This window comes from Centroberyx affinis, unplaced genomic scaffold (assembly GCF_046629955.1).
Source record: "Centroberyx affinis isolate AG114_WGS23_722 - 3 ecotype Tasmania unplaced genomic scaffold, CSIRO-AGI_Caff_v1 ptg005424l_1, whole genome shotgun sequence".
NCBI classification, from domain to species: Eukaryota; Metazoa; Chordata; class Actinopteri; order Beryciformes; family Berycidae; genus Centroberyx; species Centroberyx affinis.
In genome coordinates this window covers 29894-48341 of record NW_027282713.1, presented here as the reverse complement: position 1 = coordinate 48341, position 18448 = coordinate 29894, and the positions used below count along the sequence as shown (strand labels likewise).

Below are 18448 nucleotides of genomic sequence, written 5' to 3'. Positions count from 1 at the left end.
TGTGTGTGTGTGTGTGTAAATGCATGAGTCATGCGGCCCGTCTGTCTCGGCCTCTCTCTCTCTCTCTCTCTCTCAGCTCTTCACAGGACTCTGGCAGTTGTTTCATCAGCAGCCTGTCAGCCTTTCCAATCGGCAAGAGGCCCGATGCCAAGCAGAGAGGAAAAACCCAGGACTCTCCAAAACGTTGCACTAATTCAACTTCAACTCATGGTCAGGAGGCAGACTGGATGCAAAGATCTATGTGCTACTGTATCATGCAAGTATTATTATAATTCACAAACCAGTTCTAGCTCCTACTGCCCCAAGAATTATAGTCAGTATGTTTCTTTCCATCCCAAATGAGAAATTTTGTGTCCTTGCCCCAGGAACCTGACTCTCGTTGAGTGTGGATCCATTGTTAGATGGGTCTCCTCTTTCATTTTAATAAACCAGGCGCCAACAGCATCCATCATTATATCACTGAGCAATAAAAGCAGCTAAATCCCCTCACATCCTGCCCACCCATTTTCGGCTGCTCAGTAATGTTACACAAGGGCGTGGCGCAGCGCCGGGCTCTAGTACAAATTCTTAGCAGAATCGGAGTAGAGCGCAAATCTAAAGGGCTTTCATTCACATGCTTGTTTTCTTTCAAATCCCCGTTTCTTTGGTGCGGTCTGGTCTCACCCATCTGCCCAAACACCGCGCTTCCCATGCACCTTGTTCTCTGAGGACAGCTGTACACACTGCAAGCCCACACACACGCAAACAAACAGACAGGCTGACACACACAGACAACGCACACTGAGGCGCCTGCAGATCCAGTGACAGAGGTGCCATTCATGTATTAGATATGAGATGGGGAAGAGATTGCTGCTGCTACTGCTGACCCGGCACTTTTCCTCCGAGGTGCTTTGTGGATATAAAAGGTCCTGAAGTTCAACAATCCACCAGTGAGTAACCGGAGCGCATTTCATTACAACACAAGGTGAGATCAAAATGGCATCGACAAAGGGCCACGCCTGACCTCGGCACACCGAAACTACTGATAGGCCGTGAGCACCTTGGGGAGCAAAACATTACCTCAGGGCTTTTATTGTGCATCAAGGGCATGAGTGAAAGTAGGCATACATAAACTGACATCATGTGGAAAACAAAACTTCTTTACTCTAGGCAAGTGGATGAGACACAATTTTTATGAGGGAGATTAAACTGTGAACTCTTATCTCTCTCAATTCAATTCAAGTTGGCTTTATTGGCATTACAGGAGACAGTTATGTGTTGCCAAAGCATTCTCTCTCTCCCTCTGGCTCTCTCTCACACACACACACACACACACACACACACACACCAAGATCACTAAGACAGGCATAACCCAGGAGTCCATCTAGCTGAGGAGCAGACAGATCAGTACATAATGTATGATGATATTAGTCTAAGTGGAGGGAAGGCAAAGATGTGCTATATCAGCTGCCAAATGTTGCTTGGGAGGCTGCATTACCAGGAAATGAGCTCACCCTATCAGAGCGTTCTCTAAGAGAAGATCCAAAACTGTCATTTCCTTTCCCTGGAGGCTGTAAACCAATGAAGGACACATGTTCGCCATAGCTGTGCTCGTGATGGAGGATCGTGGTTGAGGCTCGACTGGAGGGTTCATGTGTAAACGCCATATTCATTCATATTATTATTATTATATTATCTCCTCAGTTCTCCTTCCACTTTACATCTTCATCTGCCAACAAAGCAAACGTCTGACTTCAACTCCCATTTCTTTTACGACAACATTGTCTGCTTCAAAAACCCAGACATGATATGAACCACTTGCCCCCTCTGCTGAAATTTCGAAGGAACTGCACCAAAAATGTAAAGTAAGACATTGGCATTTTGAGAGAATGATAATGATACTGCATAAATGTTAAAATATCAAGGAGTGATTCGGAAAAATAATCAGTTTTTAATCAATGGATTGGCAGTATGTCACATCAAGTAGACGACTGAACGACAACTCTATTGTCAGCATAAAGTACAGTTCAAGTGCAGACTACACAAAAAACTGATACATGCAAACTGAATGGCAGGGAAACCTCGGTAAAAGGTACATGCAAGCCTTATGGTGGACATTAATTATTAAGGCCATGAATTCATTTGGCATCATTTTGGCATATAGATCCTTTGTGTAAACACATAAAAACAGAGGGACAACTCATCCCTCCTTCATTAAAAAAAAAAATACTATATTCCTAAAAAACACCTTCTGGAGTCCAGGCTGCGAGAGTCCTTCTCCTGTTGTGCGTTTTATGCTACAAAAGTAGTAAAATAAACCTATAATATTCAAGCTTCTCTACAGGTTAGAGTTTTAAACAAGACATCATTATGAAGACACAGAAACAGCAGTAGTATAAAAGCATCGTGGGTCAGTATGACAGGACATCATTACAGAGGTAAAAACATCAAGTTGGCCTCTTGTTATCTACCATAAATCATCCCCCATTTTTCTGAGGCAGCTGGACTCAGGAGCGGATGAGGAGCGGCATTTCAAGTCCACTCCAACTTCTAAAAAATGGATGAACTCCTGAAAACTGTTTGTTCCTTGACGTACTTTGTCCTCATTGAAGAGAGCTACATCTGGGTCAGGAGAACAGCTTTTTCTTGGTGTGGCTGTATTTCCAACGAGCGATGGTGGGTGAGCGAGTGCATCCAAGAGGGGAAACTTCACATAATGATCAACATTTGGATAAACCTGTACATACACACACACAAAATCTAAAAACGCAACTAAGTGCAGAAATAAAAAGCATTGAATCCACGTAAAAAAAAAAAAAAAACAATGTAACGTGTGAGCATTAGAAACAACAGCCTCGTGCAGTAGAGTGACAGCTGAAGAGGCGGTATGAAACATTATACTAAAGGTGCGGCTCACAGGACAGCAAACAAATCAAGTCAAATCCAAACTTGAAACCCCATATGTGGGCTGGGATTTGATTCCCATTTGTGGCACTTTCTCTTCGGTGCTATCTTTCTGCAAGCCATCACCCCGATTGTCTAAATAAAGACAGACTGCATGATGAGGGTGGAGTTCCCATTGTTCTTAAAAAACTAGTGTCTTGTGCCAAGTCATTTATTGGGAAAATGGGAAATTGTAAATTGTATTTAATAACCATCCCACCTGGCAATGTTTAGCAATGAAAGTGCTTCTATTTATAGTTTAAGGGCATTTTGGTATTTCATAGTAATGAGTTGATCATAAGAGAAAGGATACTGCGAATAAGCTTCTATGAGCATGTGCTCCCTGTGAGATTAATGAGCGCCACTACTTGAGAGCTCCGGCCTTATATGAGGTAAGGTGTCTGGTCAATATCTTCTGAAATATCATATAAGAAAACAACAACAACAAACATTCACTACCATGTATGCAATATTCTAATCCACTTCATGGCACTTGTACCCATTTAGAATCTTCATAACAAGTCCTGGTGCTGGTTTAGCATTGTGCATCATCAATAGATAAAAAAAAATACTGTACTATGTAACAAAAAACCAACAAGGATTGTCTAACTGGATCTGTGAAATGTCTGTGCATTAGTCCTCTCCAGGCAGAGCGACGGTCCAGTTCTTCATCAGCCTTCAGTTTCTTCTTCGTGGAATCAAGAGGACAGCAAACATGACAAGCGCACACTGAACACAGAGCCAAACCGACCGCTATATACAGGCTCCCGTATTGTGCTCTCATACATGTATGTGGTCTATCATCCTTCTACTGGTCCAACTGACCCCGGCTCCACCGTCCAGAGGGTGCTGAAGTTTGACCCAGTTTTGGTTGTACAGTGGGGAGTCATTGGGAGTCGGGAGTGTGTGCAGTGTGGCCCTGTGGCCAGCAGGGGAGGCTGCTGAGGCTGCTGGGGTCACCGCAGGTCAACTTCAGTTCACCAGGAGGACGTCCTCGTATGTCGTCGTTCTGGGGGAAACAAACCGGGATGATTCATGCTGTTAGAGTTTACAATAATGTCCTATAGTGCTTATATTTAATATCACAATAAAATGTTCTTAATGAATAATGGATTCCCAACATGTTGGAGCAATGCAGCATTTTTGACTTGATCTTCATCTGTCCCTCACCTTCTGTGGCTCGCTCTTCTTCTGAACACTTAACTCACCTGACACTGCATAGATCAAAAAACTACCCTAACAAACATACATAATAGAGAGTTTCTACTGATCCTGTTGCCCTCTCCCCCTCTCTTCTGCCCCTTGTGCCCCACCTGTCACAGCAGCAGAAGAAGGAGCAGGGCGAGCTCTCCAGCCCCCTGAACTTCCCGGAGCACGGCGTGTCCGTACACTCCGCTATGAAGGCGTGCAGGTCCGTGATGTGGATGGGCTCCTGGGTTTGGTGCTGAGGACGTCATAGAGGATATTATTATTATTTTTCAGTTTGTTTCTCTCCTGTGTCACACTCTGTAGCCTTCTCACCCTTCTCCCAGTCACAAAAACAAATTAACAGACACACCTCCCCACCTCGACCCAAGCCACCTACCTTGATGGTCTCGTAGGCTCCCGTGATGAGAGCGATGAAGAGCGACAGCACCATGTAGATGAACAGGGAGATGAAGGTGTAGAGGTAAACTTGGCTGAACACCCACACCAGCGTGCTGCTCTCCTGCATCCCAGAGAACGTCACGAACATGTCGTCCCCGTTGATGAGGGAGAACAGGCACTCCGACACCATGGACAGAGAACGGAACTGAGGGAGAGAACACGGCACACAATCAGAACTAGAATGTTACCACCCATCTTTATGTCTTCTGTAGGAGCATGATCAGTATCACACGAAAATGCATTGAAATTAGTTGATTAAAAAACAAAACAAAACATCATTCCTTGAAATAATGAGCGATATTTCAACGTTCTTTTCTTCGCTTGCCCCCCTCCACAGGGAGGTCAGAGGTCAGGGTCAGATATAAAACAGCTCTTTTTCAATTGGTGGGGTGACAGTTTTCTCCACCTTGACATGGTATGGTCCCAGGACGATCCAGCCGCAGAAGCAGTAGCCCAGGTAGATGACGGCCACGCAGCAGCAGAACCGAATCACGTTGGGGAACGCCGCTCGAAGCGTCACGATCAGGATCTATGGCAGGCAGAGAGACATTAGAGGGGAGAAATTACTGTGTGGGAGAGAGTAGAGAGAATAGATAGACAGACGGATGGATTAACAGGTTTTATTGCATTTTCAACCCATTAAGAGAGACATTTTTCTTACATTATCTGTAACTTACATTGTACTTCTGGAAGAACGTGAGGTAGCGAATGACTCCGACCCACACCAAGAGAGTGGAGGTCCCCAACAGGATGCCGCACAAATCATAGGAGGACATGTTCTGTGAGGAGAGAAGGAAGAAATGAAAAATGAAATGTAAATCTAAATGTACCCATGAGGAGAAACTACAGCAGACATTGTCCACTAGAGCGTGTGACGGGGAGCAGGACGGACCTTGGACTCGATGCCCATTTTGATGATGCTGCCAGTGATGGTGAGGAGGTCGCTGACGATAAGGAGGATATACCAGCCGTTAATAAACTCCAAGCGGTCTGCCCAGCGCACTTCACGGTTCAGACTGTCCTTAAAGAACTGAACGAACTCCTGAAACACACAGAGAGCGGGAGACAGAGACATTAAGAGACAAAGACAGAAAGAAATGAGGCAAAACTGGCTTTGTGGTAAGATATACTGTATGTATATGCAGTGAAAAGATTCATTAACTGTACATTCATATACATCAGTTATCAAATACTCATCTTCAGTCTATTCACAAATACTGTGAAACATCATGGTGCCTAAAACAATAAGGTCTATTCGTTTTAGACTTTCCCTTTTCTCCTTAGTTCTAGCTTTGTAATCTGAGCCACTAAACCAAGCTGTTACATAGATCGCCTTGCTCTTTATTTTCTGTCACGTTTTTCCTTTCATTTTGTTGTATATGTACTTCCTTACTTGCTGCAGCAGGATGCCTCTCAGTATGGAGCGTCCACACAGCAGCAGCGACAGCATACACACCAGAGCCACAGCTACGTCGAACGCAACACGCGTGTAGTTCTCCACTGAGGGTTTGAGAGAGAAAGCAAAACGGTTAGCAAGAAATAACATCATTTCTGCATGGTTCCCTAACTCCAGCTGAAGGACATCTCAACAGTCTTTCACTGAAGAAATAGACAGAGCAGATTTGCTTACTACTACCAACTACTGCTATATAAATATCAGAAATTTAGCCCACTTATCTTAATGCTAAACAGCAAATGAATGCTACATCAGGAATATTTAAGCTAATTTCAATCCAACACATATTTGCAGACTGGTTTCATAATGAAATCTACTTTTTTTTTCTGCAGTCCTGTAAGCCAAAACTTTGCACTTTTAACTCAAACTTCCTCCTTGTCCTTAACACACCTGCTGGCATTCTTGCATTTGTACTAATACTCCTACTATATTGTACTAAATAGTATTATTACTACTGCAAAATCATGTTATGTGAGTATTATGAGTCTCATCCATCATCCATCCATCCATCCATCCATTCATCCATCAGTCCCTTCTCTGTATCTCACCCTGTCCAGAGACGCTGGTGTCTTTACACTCCTTTATGGACGCCTGGTTTTCTAAACTGATCTTCACCTTGCCGCTGTGAGCCTTGTTGTCCAGGACTATCTGGAGGAGAGAAGAGACCAACAGACAATGAGCTCATGTCCTAGTAAACTACTGTTTTACAGTATTTCAGAAAAGGAAGTGAGGTACTATTAAATTCAAGCTCAACTGAAGCTCAGACATGACATACAATTCACCACAAAATTGTGCGACATTATATGCTTTCCATTGCTTCCAAGCTATGTAGCATCATCAACCTAGCCAATAAAGAACATAAGAAGATAAAATAGAATATGAATAAGAATAGAGCAAATGGTTGCATCTGTTTATAGAAACACGCACAACTGACAATTTCAACACAAGAACATGCTAAGTAGAAACGTATGAATGAAAAGTATATATTATACATATTCACTTAGAAACGTATGATGTGGAATGAATATGCTTATCTTGTTGGTGGCACGGCAGGAATTCAGATCTATTCACACGATTTGTATCTGCATTATGTTTCATAACAATGTAGCATTATGAAAGTCACCAATAGCTAGGTGCTGGAGACTTGAAGTTACCCAATGAGTGCCTGTATGGGTCTTCTTCAACAAGGATAAGTTGTAAGCATGTATGTTTGCATTTGGTATGATACAGATATACAGATACATCCACAACAATGGTTGGTACCATTTGGTTAATGATAACTGCTGAGCAGGCCGTTTCAAGCCAGCAGGTTCAGCCATCCCATTAGCTTATTGTTGTGAAACCATTAGAAATGATTAGGTGTGATGTTGCAAACTAGGTGTGAGCCTCACTGTATGTACAAGGTGGTGTAGATATGTGTGTCCTGAGCCTTCTGGAGGTGAGGCTAATTCAACCAAACGTCTGTGGTGGCAGGTGCCAGAGTAACTATCATAAGTAATATAAATGCACTACCAAAACTACCAGGTCACTTAATATGACAACAAAGATATTTCTGGCGCAAGCCCTCATTCACTGCCAGTTGGTACTGAGGCCTATTGAAGTGAAAATTAAAAAACATAATGTAAATCATGCAAAGTAAGATTATCAGATATATATTAAATGCTCCAGGACTCACTTCGTCTTTCACAAAGCAGAACACTCCCTGTCCAACTCAAGAGTTGAATAACTGAGACTTGCTGGGCATTGACACTACTGGGGACTGAACCAATAGCAACTGACTACTAGGCAGCCTCTCTAACCAGCCAAGGGCCAAGAACTCATCTCCTCTTTGCCTTCGGGTGTGTGTTGCTCACCGTTATGTAAAAAGTGTAGCAGTCGGGGATCTCGCTGTTGATGATGGTCTGTATGTTGATTGCCTTCAGCTGGAACTCTATAGTCACATTAATGAGCCTTGGAAAAGAGGAAATAGAGAGAGAGAGACAGTGAGAGAGTGGTTGGCAGAGGCAGAAAGACATTTCACTGACATTGGACACATTTTCTCAGCACAGATAACCTAATAACGCCCTATAATTCTATTACACACAACATCCAACTTAATCATACAGGTATGTGTGTAAGTGTGTCAAGGGACTTGAGCCAGTGTTCTCGCATGCATACTTGAGCAGAGATAAGGGACTTGTTGAATGTCATCAGATACGACAGACATAATCTCCCTAATGGAGACCAAACGAGGAGAAGCTGGAGCCACGTGAAATATGAAGCCTTACTTGTGGAACTTGAGGGTGAAGTTCTTGTAGCCGCTGGTGAGCGGAGCTGGAGGGACAGACAGAGGGTTCACTCCAATACAGTCTGGAGACAGCGCAGATGGACAGAGAAAAGAGACATTTACAGTCAGCACTGGTATACAGTTACTGTCAAACAGAGTAAAAAAATGGAAAAATGGGGTTAATGTAGCTGCCATTTACAGTAGAAAGTGATATAGGGAAACTATCGCAGTGAAACTGATTTGCACTTCCAATTTAGAGCATGTGGTTGTTGCACTATACAAAGAGTACAATATAAATAAAAGAATGCACAATCTTATCAAGCAGCCTATCAGGAAGAGGCATTTGAGATACAGGTGGTCTCAGGGGAGAGGGATTTTAAATACTTGTTTATTTCTGCTTCCTCATAATTTGGTCAAATTTGACTCAAGCATGCGCTCATTTGAGGAAGTGGGACACTCTCCACATGTGTGACATCGTTGGGTGGGTGTGTGTGTGTGTGTGTGTGTGTGTGCCAGAGAACAACTGTGCCATGCTTTATAAACATTGCTCGAGAATGTTGTTTTTAGACAACAATAATGAAAGAAACAACGTTACACAGAAAAATGCTGGTGACAAAGAGCAACTTCACAGAACAAAAGATATTATAGGACAAAAACATGGAGGATATAGGATGATGGATTACAAAAACGAAAAAACAACAATCTAGCAGTCAAATGACCTTTTCATTGTTAGTAAAACTGTATTTTTAATTCATAAGCCTATAAGTGTATATTTAGCTTTTTTTCCTCTTAGATTTAGCATTGTACTTCCTATATTGTCATTATCACTTTAGAAACAGGCTGAATACGGGAACATTACAGTTACATGCATCTGCAGGAGTTCAACATGTGAATGCATGCACTTCTGCAAAGGTAACCAGTAACCACATATGGAAAGAAGAAAGTCTATACCTCAAAACTCCCATTTTCATGGTTCTGAGAGTAATTTCATTTTTTAGAGAATTCTTTATGTTATTTCTTCCCAAGAGCTTAAGGCTTAACCAGTAGTTAGTGACATTTGATCTGATGTCATTTCACACCACCAACCACATAAAAGGAACACTGCGCAAATCAGCTTTCTAGCACTGTCAGCGATCTTAATGGAAATCTCATATTATACAGTGTTGTTCCTGTACCTGTGATGATCTGAGGGTTTATACTGAAGGTGTCGTTGGCTGGGTCGATGCGTCCTTTCTTGTAGTACTGCTGGCAGAGGGAGAGGGCACTGCCGTTCACCCCAACACCGTAGACATACGCATAGCGTCCCACTGTGGTCTCTGGTAAGGCCAGATACTGGGGAGAAGGGAGAATAAGGGCTGATTCAGTTAAAACAAGTTGGAAGTGCATCACTGCCTCTGCACTCTCTGCTGTCTTCCTGTGATTTTCTGTTGTCGGTTATTTATACCCAGCTTAGACCCATCAGAACTCTGCCTGCCTTTAGTCCAGGCTTGTAGAGTGGGGGATACTGTGGAAACTCAACATCGAGAAGAACCACTGCTGCAAAATACTGAAAAACAGTGGTTTTTCCTGCACTTGCCAGCACTCTAAAAAGCATTTTTCAGTAGTGCTGGATATATCTTTTTATCACTGTATCTAGAGAGAGGAACCAGTTCTAACACGGAACGCTACACAAAAGTAATTACAAGTGTTGCACCCTTCTTGATCAGGAAGTGTTTGGCCACTGTATAAGCTTTGTTAAGAGTAATTCCCTTTTAGAGAACTGCATATATGCTTGTGTTGTCCTTCTCTCCATGCATGAGTAAACTTTGAATACAAGTTGCTCTGTTATGATGGAGCTTATAAGCTTATCAAATGATAAGAAAATGATAATGGCCACCACAGCAATAGAATAGAAAAAGAATAGATAGAAAGGGGACTTTGTGTTCTATCATACTAATCTCCTTTGATACAGGTACCACATGATAACGAATCAGCTTTCTTAATTTCACCTTATGTCAATGATGACAACAACAAGCATTATGTAGCAACTATCTTAAGGTTACCAGTAAAATCACAGTTAAAATGTATTGATTTAAATGGGAAAGCCCATTCTAGGCCAGTCTGTTTATGAGTGGGTGGATGTATCTAAGCGGCATCTACGTTTCTTTAAGACCGACCTGGTCCACGGCGTAGAAGATGTGGTCGTAGACGTCGCTCTGCGTGTAAACGGCGAAGGAGTCGTCTGAGGCCTCGTCGTAGTCCTTGAGGAAGAGGTGTTTGAAGGTCATGGTGTTCTCCTCCTTGAAGGTCACCACCACCTGGTTACTCAGGCCAAACAGCACCAACTGCAGCAAGGCGGGGAGGGGCGGTTAAGGCAAATATGGGGGGGAGGTAAGAAAGAGGGGTAACGGACAGAGAGAATGAGAGAAAACGTGTCAAAAGGGAATGAGGGAGGAGAGCGAGAGAAAAAGAGAAACTCAATTAAAAGCATACTTGAATTTACTTCTCTTATCCTGAGGCGGTGCGTCCCAGGACCGTCAACAAGCCAGCAGGCTTTGTGTTTAAGAGCTATACTTGAATTTATGGCTCGTCTATCAGGTCCTCTGTGTGTTTTTGCACTTCAAGCTCATATAAATGTCTACTGAATTTATCTCCTGTGAGCTGCACATTTCATAACCATAGAGACTGACACCTGCCTCCTCCAGCACCACAACACAACTCGCTATGCAAACCAGCATGTGTCACTCTCACTGATATGAAAATCAAAACTGAAATGATTAGAAAGATTGGGTAGATGAAGGGACACACAGACAGACAGACAGATAGAGACTGACTGACTGAATACTAAATATTCCCCTGAAAACAGCACTCTGCTGTCTTCTGAGTATGCAACCTGTTTGAAAGAGTTGACAATTTTATGGCATGAGACAATGTTGGTCAGTTAGTCCAACAGAGGTTCACAGAAAGTCAGACACAATTTAAACTTTTCACATTTTCACACGTCTAGAAAGAGGATATGGCAAGACCAATTTTAGACAAGTGCAACCAGAGTATAGGCCTATTTAAAGCAAAATGGCAGCCTGATTGAAGGAATGTGGATGTAAGAGTTAGCCTATCATCTGGTTATGATGAAAAAAATAAGTCTGAACATGTAATGTACCTGCACTGTGACAATAATGATCTTGAGCAGCTGCAGGCCCAGCTTGAAGGGCTTGCGGCCCTTAGCTTGGTACTTCTCACAGGGGCTCATGAAGAAGTATTTCAACTTCCTGCGAAGGGCCTCCTCTTCTGGGTCCACCCCCATCCAATGACCTGCCATCGCCGTGGGGAACTGAGGGCTGCCGTGGCCGTTGCCGTGATGGCTACCATGGTGGTCGTGCTCGTCACTGCTGTCCGTGGAGCCGTAGCGAGTGACTGAGGACAGTCTGCCTCTTGCTAGATGAGAGGAGAGAAGAGGGGAGGGTTGAGGGCGAAATATTTCCTGAATAATTCTCGTAACGATTTTAACCAGACTGAGGTCAGGGTCTGTGTGCAGTAAACATCTAAAAGTTGAAGTGCTGATCTAAGGTTTCCTAGACTTATTATCTTATTCAGCATGATAAAAAGTATTTAACCCATCGTTGATCAGGACCCAGGACTGGTCTATCAAAGAGTGTGAAATCCAGGATAAATGCCTCAAGCTGACCAGCACAAGAACATCCCACAAGCATGCAAGCTGCCATTGAGCTTCTGATGGTCTAGTGAAAATATAATAAGGTTTGAAAACACCTTGCAGCGAGTAAGCACATCTCAAAACATCTTTTGTTTTGGTATTTATCAAGTGTGACTTGTTGGTGACTGAAAACCCGTATGGCTTTTCATTTTTCATTATGTATGACATCATGATCAACCGGGGCCTGGTCACAAGACCGATACACGGGAGAGGGTCAAGACAATGATGACAAAACAAGCGAGTGTCCTTGACGATAATGCAGTAGGACATTAGGACCAGAACGCATTTTGCTTTTACCAATTCGACCGCTGTGACTCAAGCATCAAAACCGCGGGTTAGAAGGAAAGCGTGAATCACATGAATTGAGCTGGATTTCCAAAAAGCTAGTTCCAATTCTTGTCACTGACATTACAATTGCATAACTTGACTCTTAACTTTTAATTTAATATTAACTTTTAATAACCTGCATGGCCTCAGTAGTCATTAATCCCAAAGTAGTTCTCCAACTCTCAAAGGAATACACAGAGTTTTTGGGAAATTAGCTCATTGCTCAACATACCTGTCAAGTGATGACACATAGAAACCAAAGTCATTCATCTGTGAGTCACAGCAGGTTCTAGGACTCACACATGAATGATGTGTGTAAAGTAAGAAGACTTTTTATTAAAAGATATTATTATAGCAATTACTATTGTATTATAGTGATTATTATTGTACTACCTGTAAATTCATGAATTGAATAATAATTACATATCATTCAATCAATATAGCTGATGTAGCCAGGTTTATTTTTGGAACTATTTCAGGTGAGCAACAACGTATTCATCCACTGCGATGTAATTTGTAGCTGCACACAGTCTCCCACCACTTTTACGTCTTATGGAAACAGGGAAAGTAGTCCTTGGTAGTGCAACACAGTGTTATTTATAGATTTTATATGCAAATTACACTAATCTCCTACACAGAACTGCCAGAATTAGCCACTTATTTAAGATTATTTACCATTTAGCTTTAGAGCTGCTACAGGTTCTACTTTCCATTTAACAAAAAGAATGGGTTGAGCCTGAACTGCTGACGCTGCTTCCCAGCGACAGCATCCTGTCAGCACGGCACGCGCCCCCGAGTCCTACAGCCCGTCTTCAGCTTTCAACGCTTTCACCTCAGTCTGACACCTTTCCTTTGTGTTTCACTGGCTGTGATCTTGTACTCGTCACCCTCAGGTATTAAGTGACAGCCTCTGTTCTTGTTCGCCTAGCTCTCTCTACCTCTGCATACTTATCCATCAGCGTCTGTTCAGCAGCAGCCTCCGAGGCGAGAGAACAGGGTCTGGCTACTTGAAGCGTTCACTGCAAGAATCACAGAAGTCTGGTTTTCATTTTTTTTGAAACAGCCGACACCCTTCTAGCTACGCAGCCAATCCAAACTACTGGAAGTATGAATAATAAATATGATCTAAAAAGCACACAGCCTCTACTGTCTTAACCTTCTTCTTTAACTAATACTTCTTTGAGTAATGCTTTCCTCTTTTGCACTCCAAATGATGCAGATTGAATGCAACTGTACCTTCCTCCTTTACATACAGGCGTGTGGTTTTGCTGCGGATGATTGGCGTGAAGCTATGTCTGCCAGCTCCGGTAACCTAACGCTGACTGGAAGATAGGGGAGGCAGATTCCTGGGATGGTTAGGTAGCGAGAGCTGACAATTCTTAAATGTCCGGCCTGACTGGGTTCGTCAAGGGTAAGACCACGAAAAAAGTATTAAGGTACATGGAGTATTCCCACTCCAGTCTATGGGCTGAAATAGCATTAAGATCTTGTGGCACTATTTTCCACTGAAGCTATCAAAAATTGTTTTAGGCAGGCTGACAGCTATTCTCGGCAGGTTGTAATGTACGGTAAATAGTGACGCCCACTTTATACGCACTTCTTAGGTGAATCATTGACACATAGACAAATACCCACTTCCTTGTGTATCACTGCTCAACTTGATCGTGGGCAACCCTGCATGCTGTGGACATGCAGGGTTGGGTCTCACTGATATCATCTAAAATAATGGATTTCAACTAAAAAACTTGATCTTGAGATGAAAAGGGGAATGATAGAAGGGAGAGGGAGGGAGAGAGAGAGAGAGAGAGAGAGAGAGAGAGAGAGAGAGAGAGAGAGAGAGAGAGAGAGAGAGAGAGAGAGAGAGAGAGAGAGAGAGAGGCAGAGGCAGAGGCAGATTTCACTTCACTTTGACTGAGCCAGACAACCGAGCTGATCATTCACATTGGAAACACTGTTGGTCAATGTGTTGCGGCTTCACAGCAACTCACCGCATCTCATGGGAAACCACAAATCACAACGTAGCCTAAACATGTTTCGTAGCTTGCTAGACCTCCAGGCTACACCATAAAGAAACAACGAAGAATGGGGTCAGTAAGCTTGTTCAACCGCTGCACATTCAGGGAGTACCTGGCTGACTTGGTACTAAATGTGGCTTTAAAGGTTTGTTCCCATTCCAATAAAAAGCATTTATGGTTTTAGGGCATGTGTTGATTGTTGCTCTATATTTTTACAGCCATGGGAATCTCATGTAAGAACGACTAGCCTCTGTAGCCCGTGCCGGCACGTGCAGCGTCAGATAAAACGGGTCAGGATGGTTCCAAACTCCACAGACCATAAGTCAGCACAGGACAAACACACAGCGAGGTTTAGCCGGTGGAAAAGGGAAGTGAAACAGGAGAAATAAACCGCTGTTGTACAATGTCGGTCAGCAGTGCCAGTAAACAAGATGAAGGTTCACCGGAACATGACATTATGCACAAAGACAAAACAACAATCCGATTTATTCTACAGCAAACAGAGAAAAACGGTCTGGTTCCTGAGAGAGTGGGAGTGATTGTTGTTTCAGCTGATATCTGTGCTGGGAGTTGGCACAACTCCAGATTCATGTAGCCCAATATTCTACGGTGCTGCAATCAAATAATAAATAATTTGATGTTTGTCAATCCTTCAGTGTATCATAGACATTGACAATGAGTAACCGCAGTGCTTAGATTAATTTCTACACACTTAGTTTGCAGGAGGATCAGTTTGCATGGGAACAGCTTTGATTTCACAATGTGAAAAGTTCAGCTGAGAATTTTTACGTTTTTAAATCTTGTTTAACTTGTTTTTGTTCAATACCTGTAGGCCAAGCCACTCTGAAATATGATTACTGTGCATGACTCAGCATGGGGAATAAGTGTTGATTAAGATTTTATGATTCCCTCGTGTGGTTGACTGCAGTCTAAACCAAACCCATATTCCTAAAGGTCACTTCCTACAACCAAAACCTGCTGCTGACCGCTGAGAATTCATAGCTGCTAGGATATGAGTGACAAATCCAGGTGAGCGCTAGGCTTATATGGAATTTGCTGAGGTTGACAGCATTTTAATTAAAACAGACCGAGGTGTCCCGGCCTTGACAGGGGTTGCGTGCCTCTGTCTCCCTCTCGAAAAAACAGGTGAGAAGAATGAAAAACAGCCAAAAGAATCCAACCACTTAACATTTCGCATTGACTGTGGGTGGGAAGCAAAGTCACAACCAGATCTTTGATCAGAGGAGTGTGTCGATCGTCACGGCCGATAGCCATCGGACAAACATAGGTGTGTGCGGGCGATTTAGCGTGCCACCGGGTTTGACACTGTGCGATAGAGTCACTCAGCCTGAATGAATCTGTGGAAATATCCGGCCCTTCCGGTTCACAACAGTCCGTGCAGACGGTGACTTGGGCAGATGTAGCTATCCATCTGTCAATCAAAATCACAACCGCAACTGAAAACCTGTCAACAACTTAGTATCACAGACTGGATCTAGCTTGGCAGTCTGCAGGAAGAGGCCACCCACGACCAGCACCCAAAAGTCCCAAAACTCCACTTACACTTATCAAACAATAATGGATGCTATACTGATATGCAAGTTATGGTTTATATGCAGGTTGGATGTGTTTTACCTACAGATTTGAAGGATAAAGTCAGGGAAGATGCCATTTCACCAGTCCACAACCCCAATATAACCTTGGTCTATTATCCTAAATGCAGTTTTGTTGCAGCACTGCCTTCGACCTTTTCCACAAGCTTTAGGCTCCACTTCACCTCCTAATGCAAGAGAACCTGGTTATTAGGATGGGAGAAGAGAGAGAGAGAGAGAGAGAGAGAGGCCATGAAGCTGACTGAACACTATACAATGTTTAGGCTACATAAACTAGACCTTAATGGGTGTGTATGATTCCTAGATCCATAAAGCAGAACGAAGAAAAGACATGTTGGTAATAAAACAATTCAAAAACCCTTCACTGTAAAGATGGAGCCGTGCTTCGCTCCGCCCCGCGCCAACAATCCTACCAAACACGGAAAACTTGATCATGCGTGAGAGCAGCTTATGAAACAGTGTTAGGGCTGTTATCATGCATGAAAGAGCCAGACCCTTCACATCGACTTGATTCAGTAGATTTGCTGGAGAGAGGTGTGTGTGCGTGTGTGTGTGTGTGTGGGAGTGTGTGTGTGTGGGGGGGTGTCACATAACAATAACCTCTTTTAGTTTGTGTTTCAGGAAAGCCAAGAAAGCCTACAATCACTGCAGCCTTGGAAATTAGGGCAAGTACTTCACACAGAGGTGCAGTAGGATAGTTCCACTAATAACACTAATATTAAGTCAGGTTGACTGAATTTAAAGGTGCATTCTGTTCTATTCTGATTCTACTCTATTCCCGCTGCCACAAGGAAATAACCAATACATTTTTCATAGTTTAATGCTTTTTTAAAAGTATAATTGATTTGTTTATGTTGGTGGCTGCCACTGCCTTATGCCTTATGATAATCCCCTGACTGGAGGTCATAGTTTAACAACTGTTAAATTCACCACTACCTCGCTGCCTAAAAGGTGCTGGCACTGACACATTTGTGTATTATTACATGACTTAACTGGGAGGGGATAGAGGCAAAACCACACTGTGTCAAGAGGAAGGATTATATTGACTCATCATAGCAACCACTTGATGTTGAGACGCTGAACCAAGCTGTTTGGGAAAAAAACACACTTAGCAATAATGACTAGTTCAGCTGCCCAGAAGATGACAGTGCAGAAATACAATAGCTGAGGACGGACCGTATTGTTATGGACGAGACGTCTCATTGAGTCTATATAGTTTGTTAGAAAGTTACTAGTAGCTGTAAGTCCTAAAACAATTTAACGCTTTAAGGAACTTTACAAACTGTGTATAAATAAGAGAACTTGAAGAAAAATGGCAAAGTCTCTAACGTTACTAGCTTATTTCCAAATGTTGACATAACTTTAACGTTACCTGCGGCGTCCTGGTTGCCGGGCGCAGCCATGAAGTTGAACGTTTAAAAAAAACAATAAACACGTAAATGACATAAAATTCAGACTATTGGTTCCGTAAATACAGTGGCAATACAAGCTCCAATAGGTTAATAGTCTCCGTGCAGACAGCTAAACACGAGTCGGACGAGCTGTTCTGTTGCTCCAAACTCGCTTCCTCACACACACCATGTGACGTACACCATGTGATAGCAACAGCAAAGATCGTCTATTGAGTTGATGAATCACTCGACGGCCAGTCTGTCCTAAAAGGTTCGACCTGAGACATACAGCTAAAATGTATGAATTTGAATTTTAAAATTTAAGAAAAAAGCCAAACCTATTAGTCTAGCCAGGTACAATCTGTGTCCATTGCAAACCTAGCGCAAAAATGGACTACAAGTTCCACTATCTTGCATCAGAGCAGTCAGCTGGAAGAAATGTTTTGTTTGCAAGTTATTAAGTGATTTTTTGACCTAACAAGTAACAAGCCTGTCGAGTTGCTCATTGTCAAACCTAATATATAATATAGCATGACAACACTGTTGACCACTCCTATATGGTCACATTTGGAATGATTTGTGCCTCTTTGCGTCTGTTAACATAATTTTCATCATTCTTGATTGAGGACACTACAGCTGTGCAAGCTGTAAAGTAGGAGGGCATTGTAGTAGCTGTCATGGAAATGTCAGCACTTGACAGTGAAAAAGAATATTTCTCAGAATCAAGGTTGAAACATGTTCAGTATATGCAATGGCAATTATACTCACTAAATGAAACATTTTTCCTACCCAGTAGAACACACTTAGCCTACTTGAAACATTAAAAGTAATCATAACTAGTAAAATGACAATGAATGGTTGGTTGATATGAGAAAACCCTTCCAGAAGACATTCCAGATCTAAATAAGCTTACATTTTTTAATGACAATCTGCAAATGTATGTCATTTCGCAGTGACATTTGTGGTACCTGGAAATATTAACAGAGTGAGAGGTCATTGCTTTTCCTCCTCTCAGACAAAGGCGGCCCCCCCTCAACACTCAAACTTGACATTTCAGTTGCCTGTTGCCTCTGGCAAGTCAAAATACCCATGAAAGATCTTGCTGTATATTCATGTTCAT

At 42.6% G+C, this 18448-nt stretch overlaps 1 protein-coding gene across 1 annotated transcript; it reads right to left on the bottom strand.

Moving 5' to 3' along the window:
• Positions 1 to 1917: 1917 nt before the first annotated feature.
• mcoln1a (mucolipin TRP cation channel 1a) lies at positions 1918 to 17461 on the bottom strand. Its single transcript, XM_071546736.1, has 14 exons — positions 17310 to 17461; positions 11431 to 11705; positions 10448 to 10615; positions 9467 to 9623; positions 8293 to 8374; positions 7879 to 7975; positions 6574 to 6673; positions 5963 to 6069; positions 5462 to 5611; positions 5247 to 5348; positions 4976 to 5098; positions 4508 to 4714; positions 4236 to 4366; positions 1918 to 3931 (listed from the first exon to the last, which is right to left on the bottom strand). The coding sequence occupies exons 1-14, from the start codon at positions 17338 to 17340 to the stop codon at positions 3895 to 3897; spliced, it is 1767 nt and encodes a 588-aa protein (XP_071402837.1). The 5' UTR covers positions 17341 to 17461; the 3' UTR covers positions 1918 to 3894.
• Between the last annotated feature and the right edge of the window lie 987 nt (positions 17462 to 18448).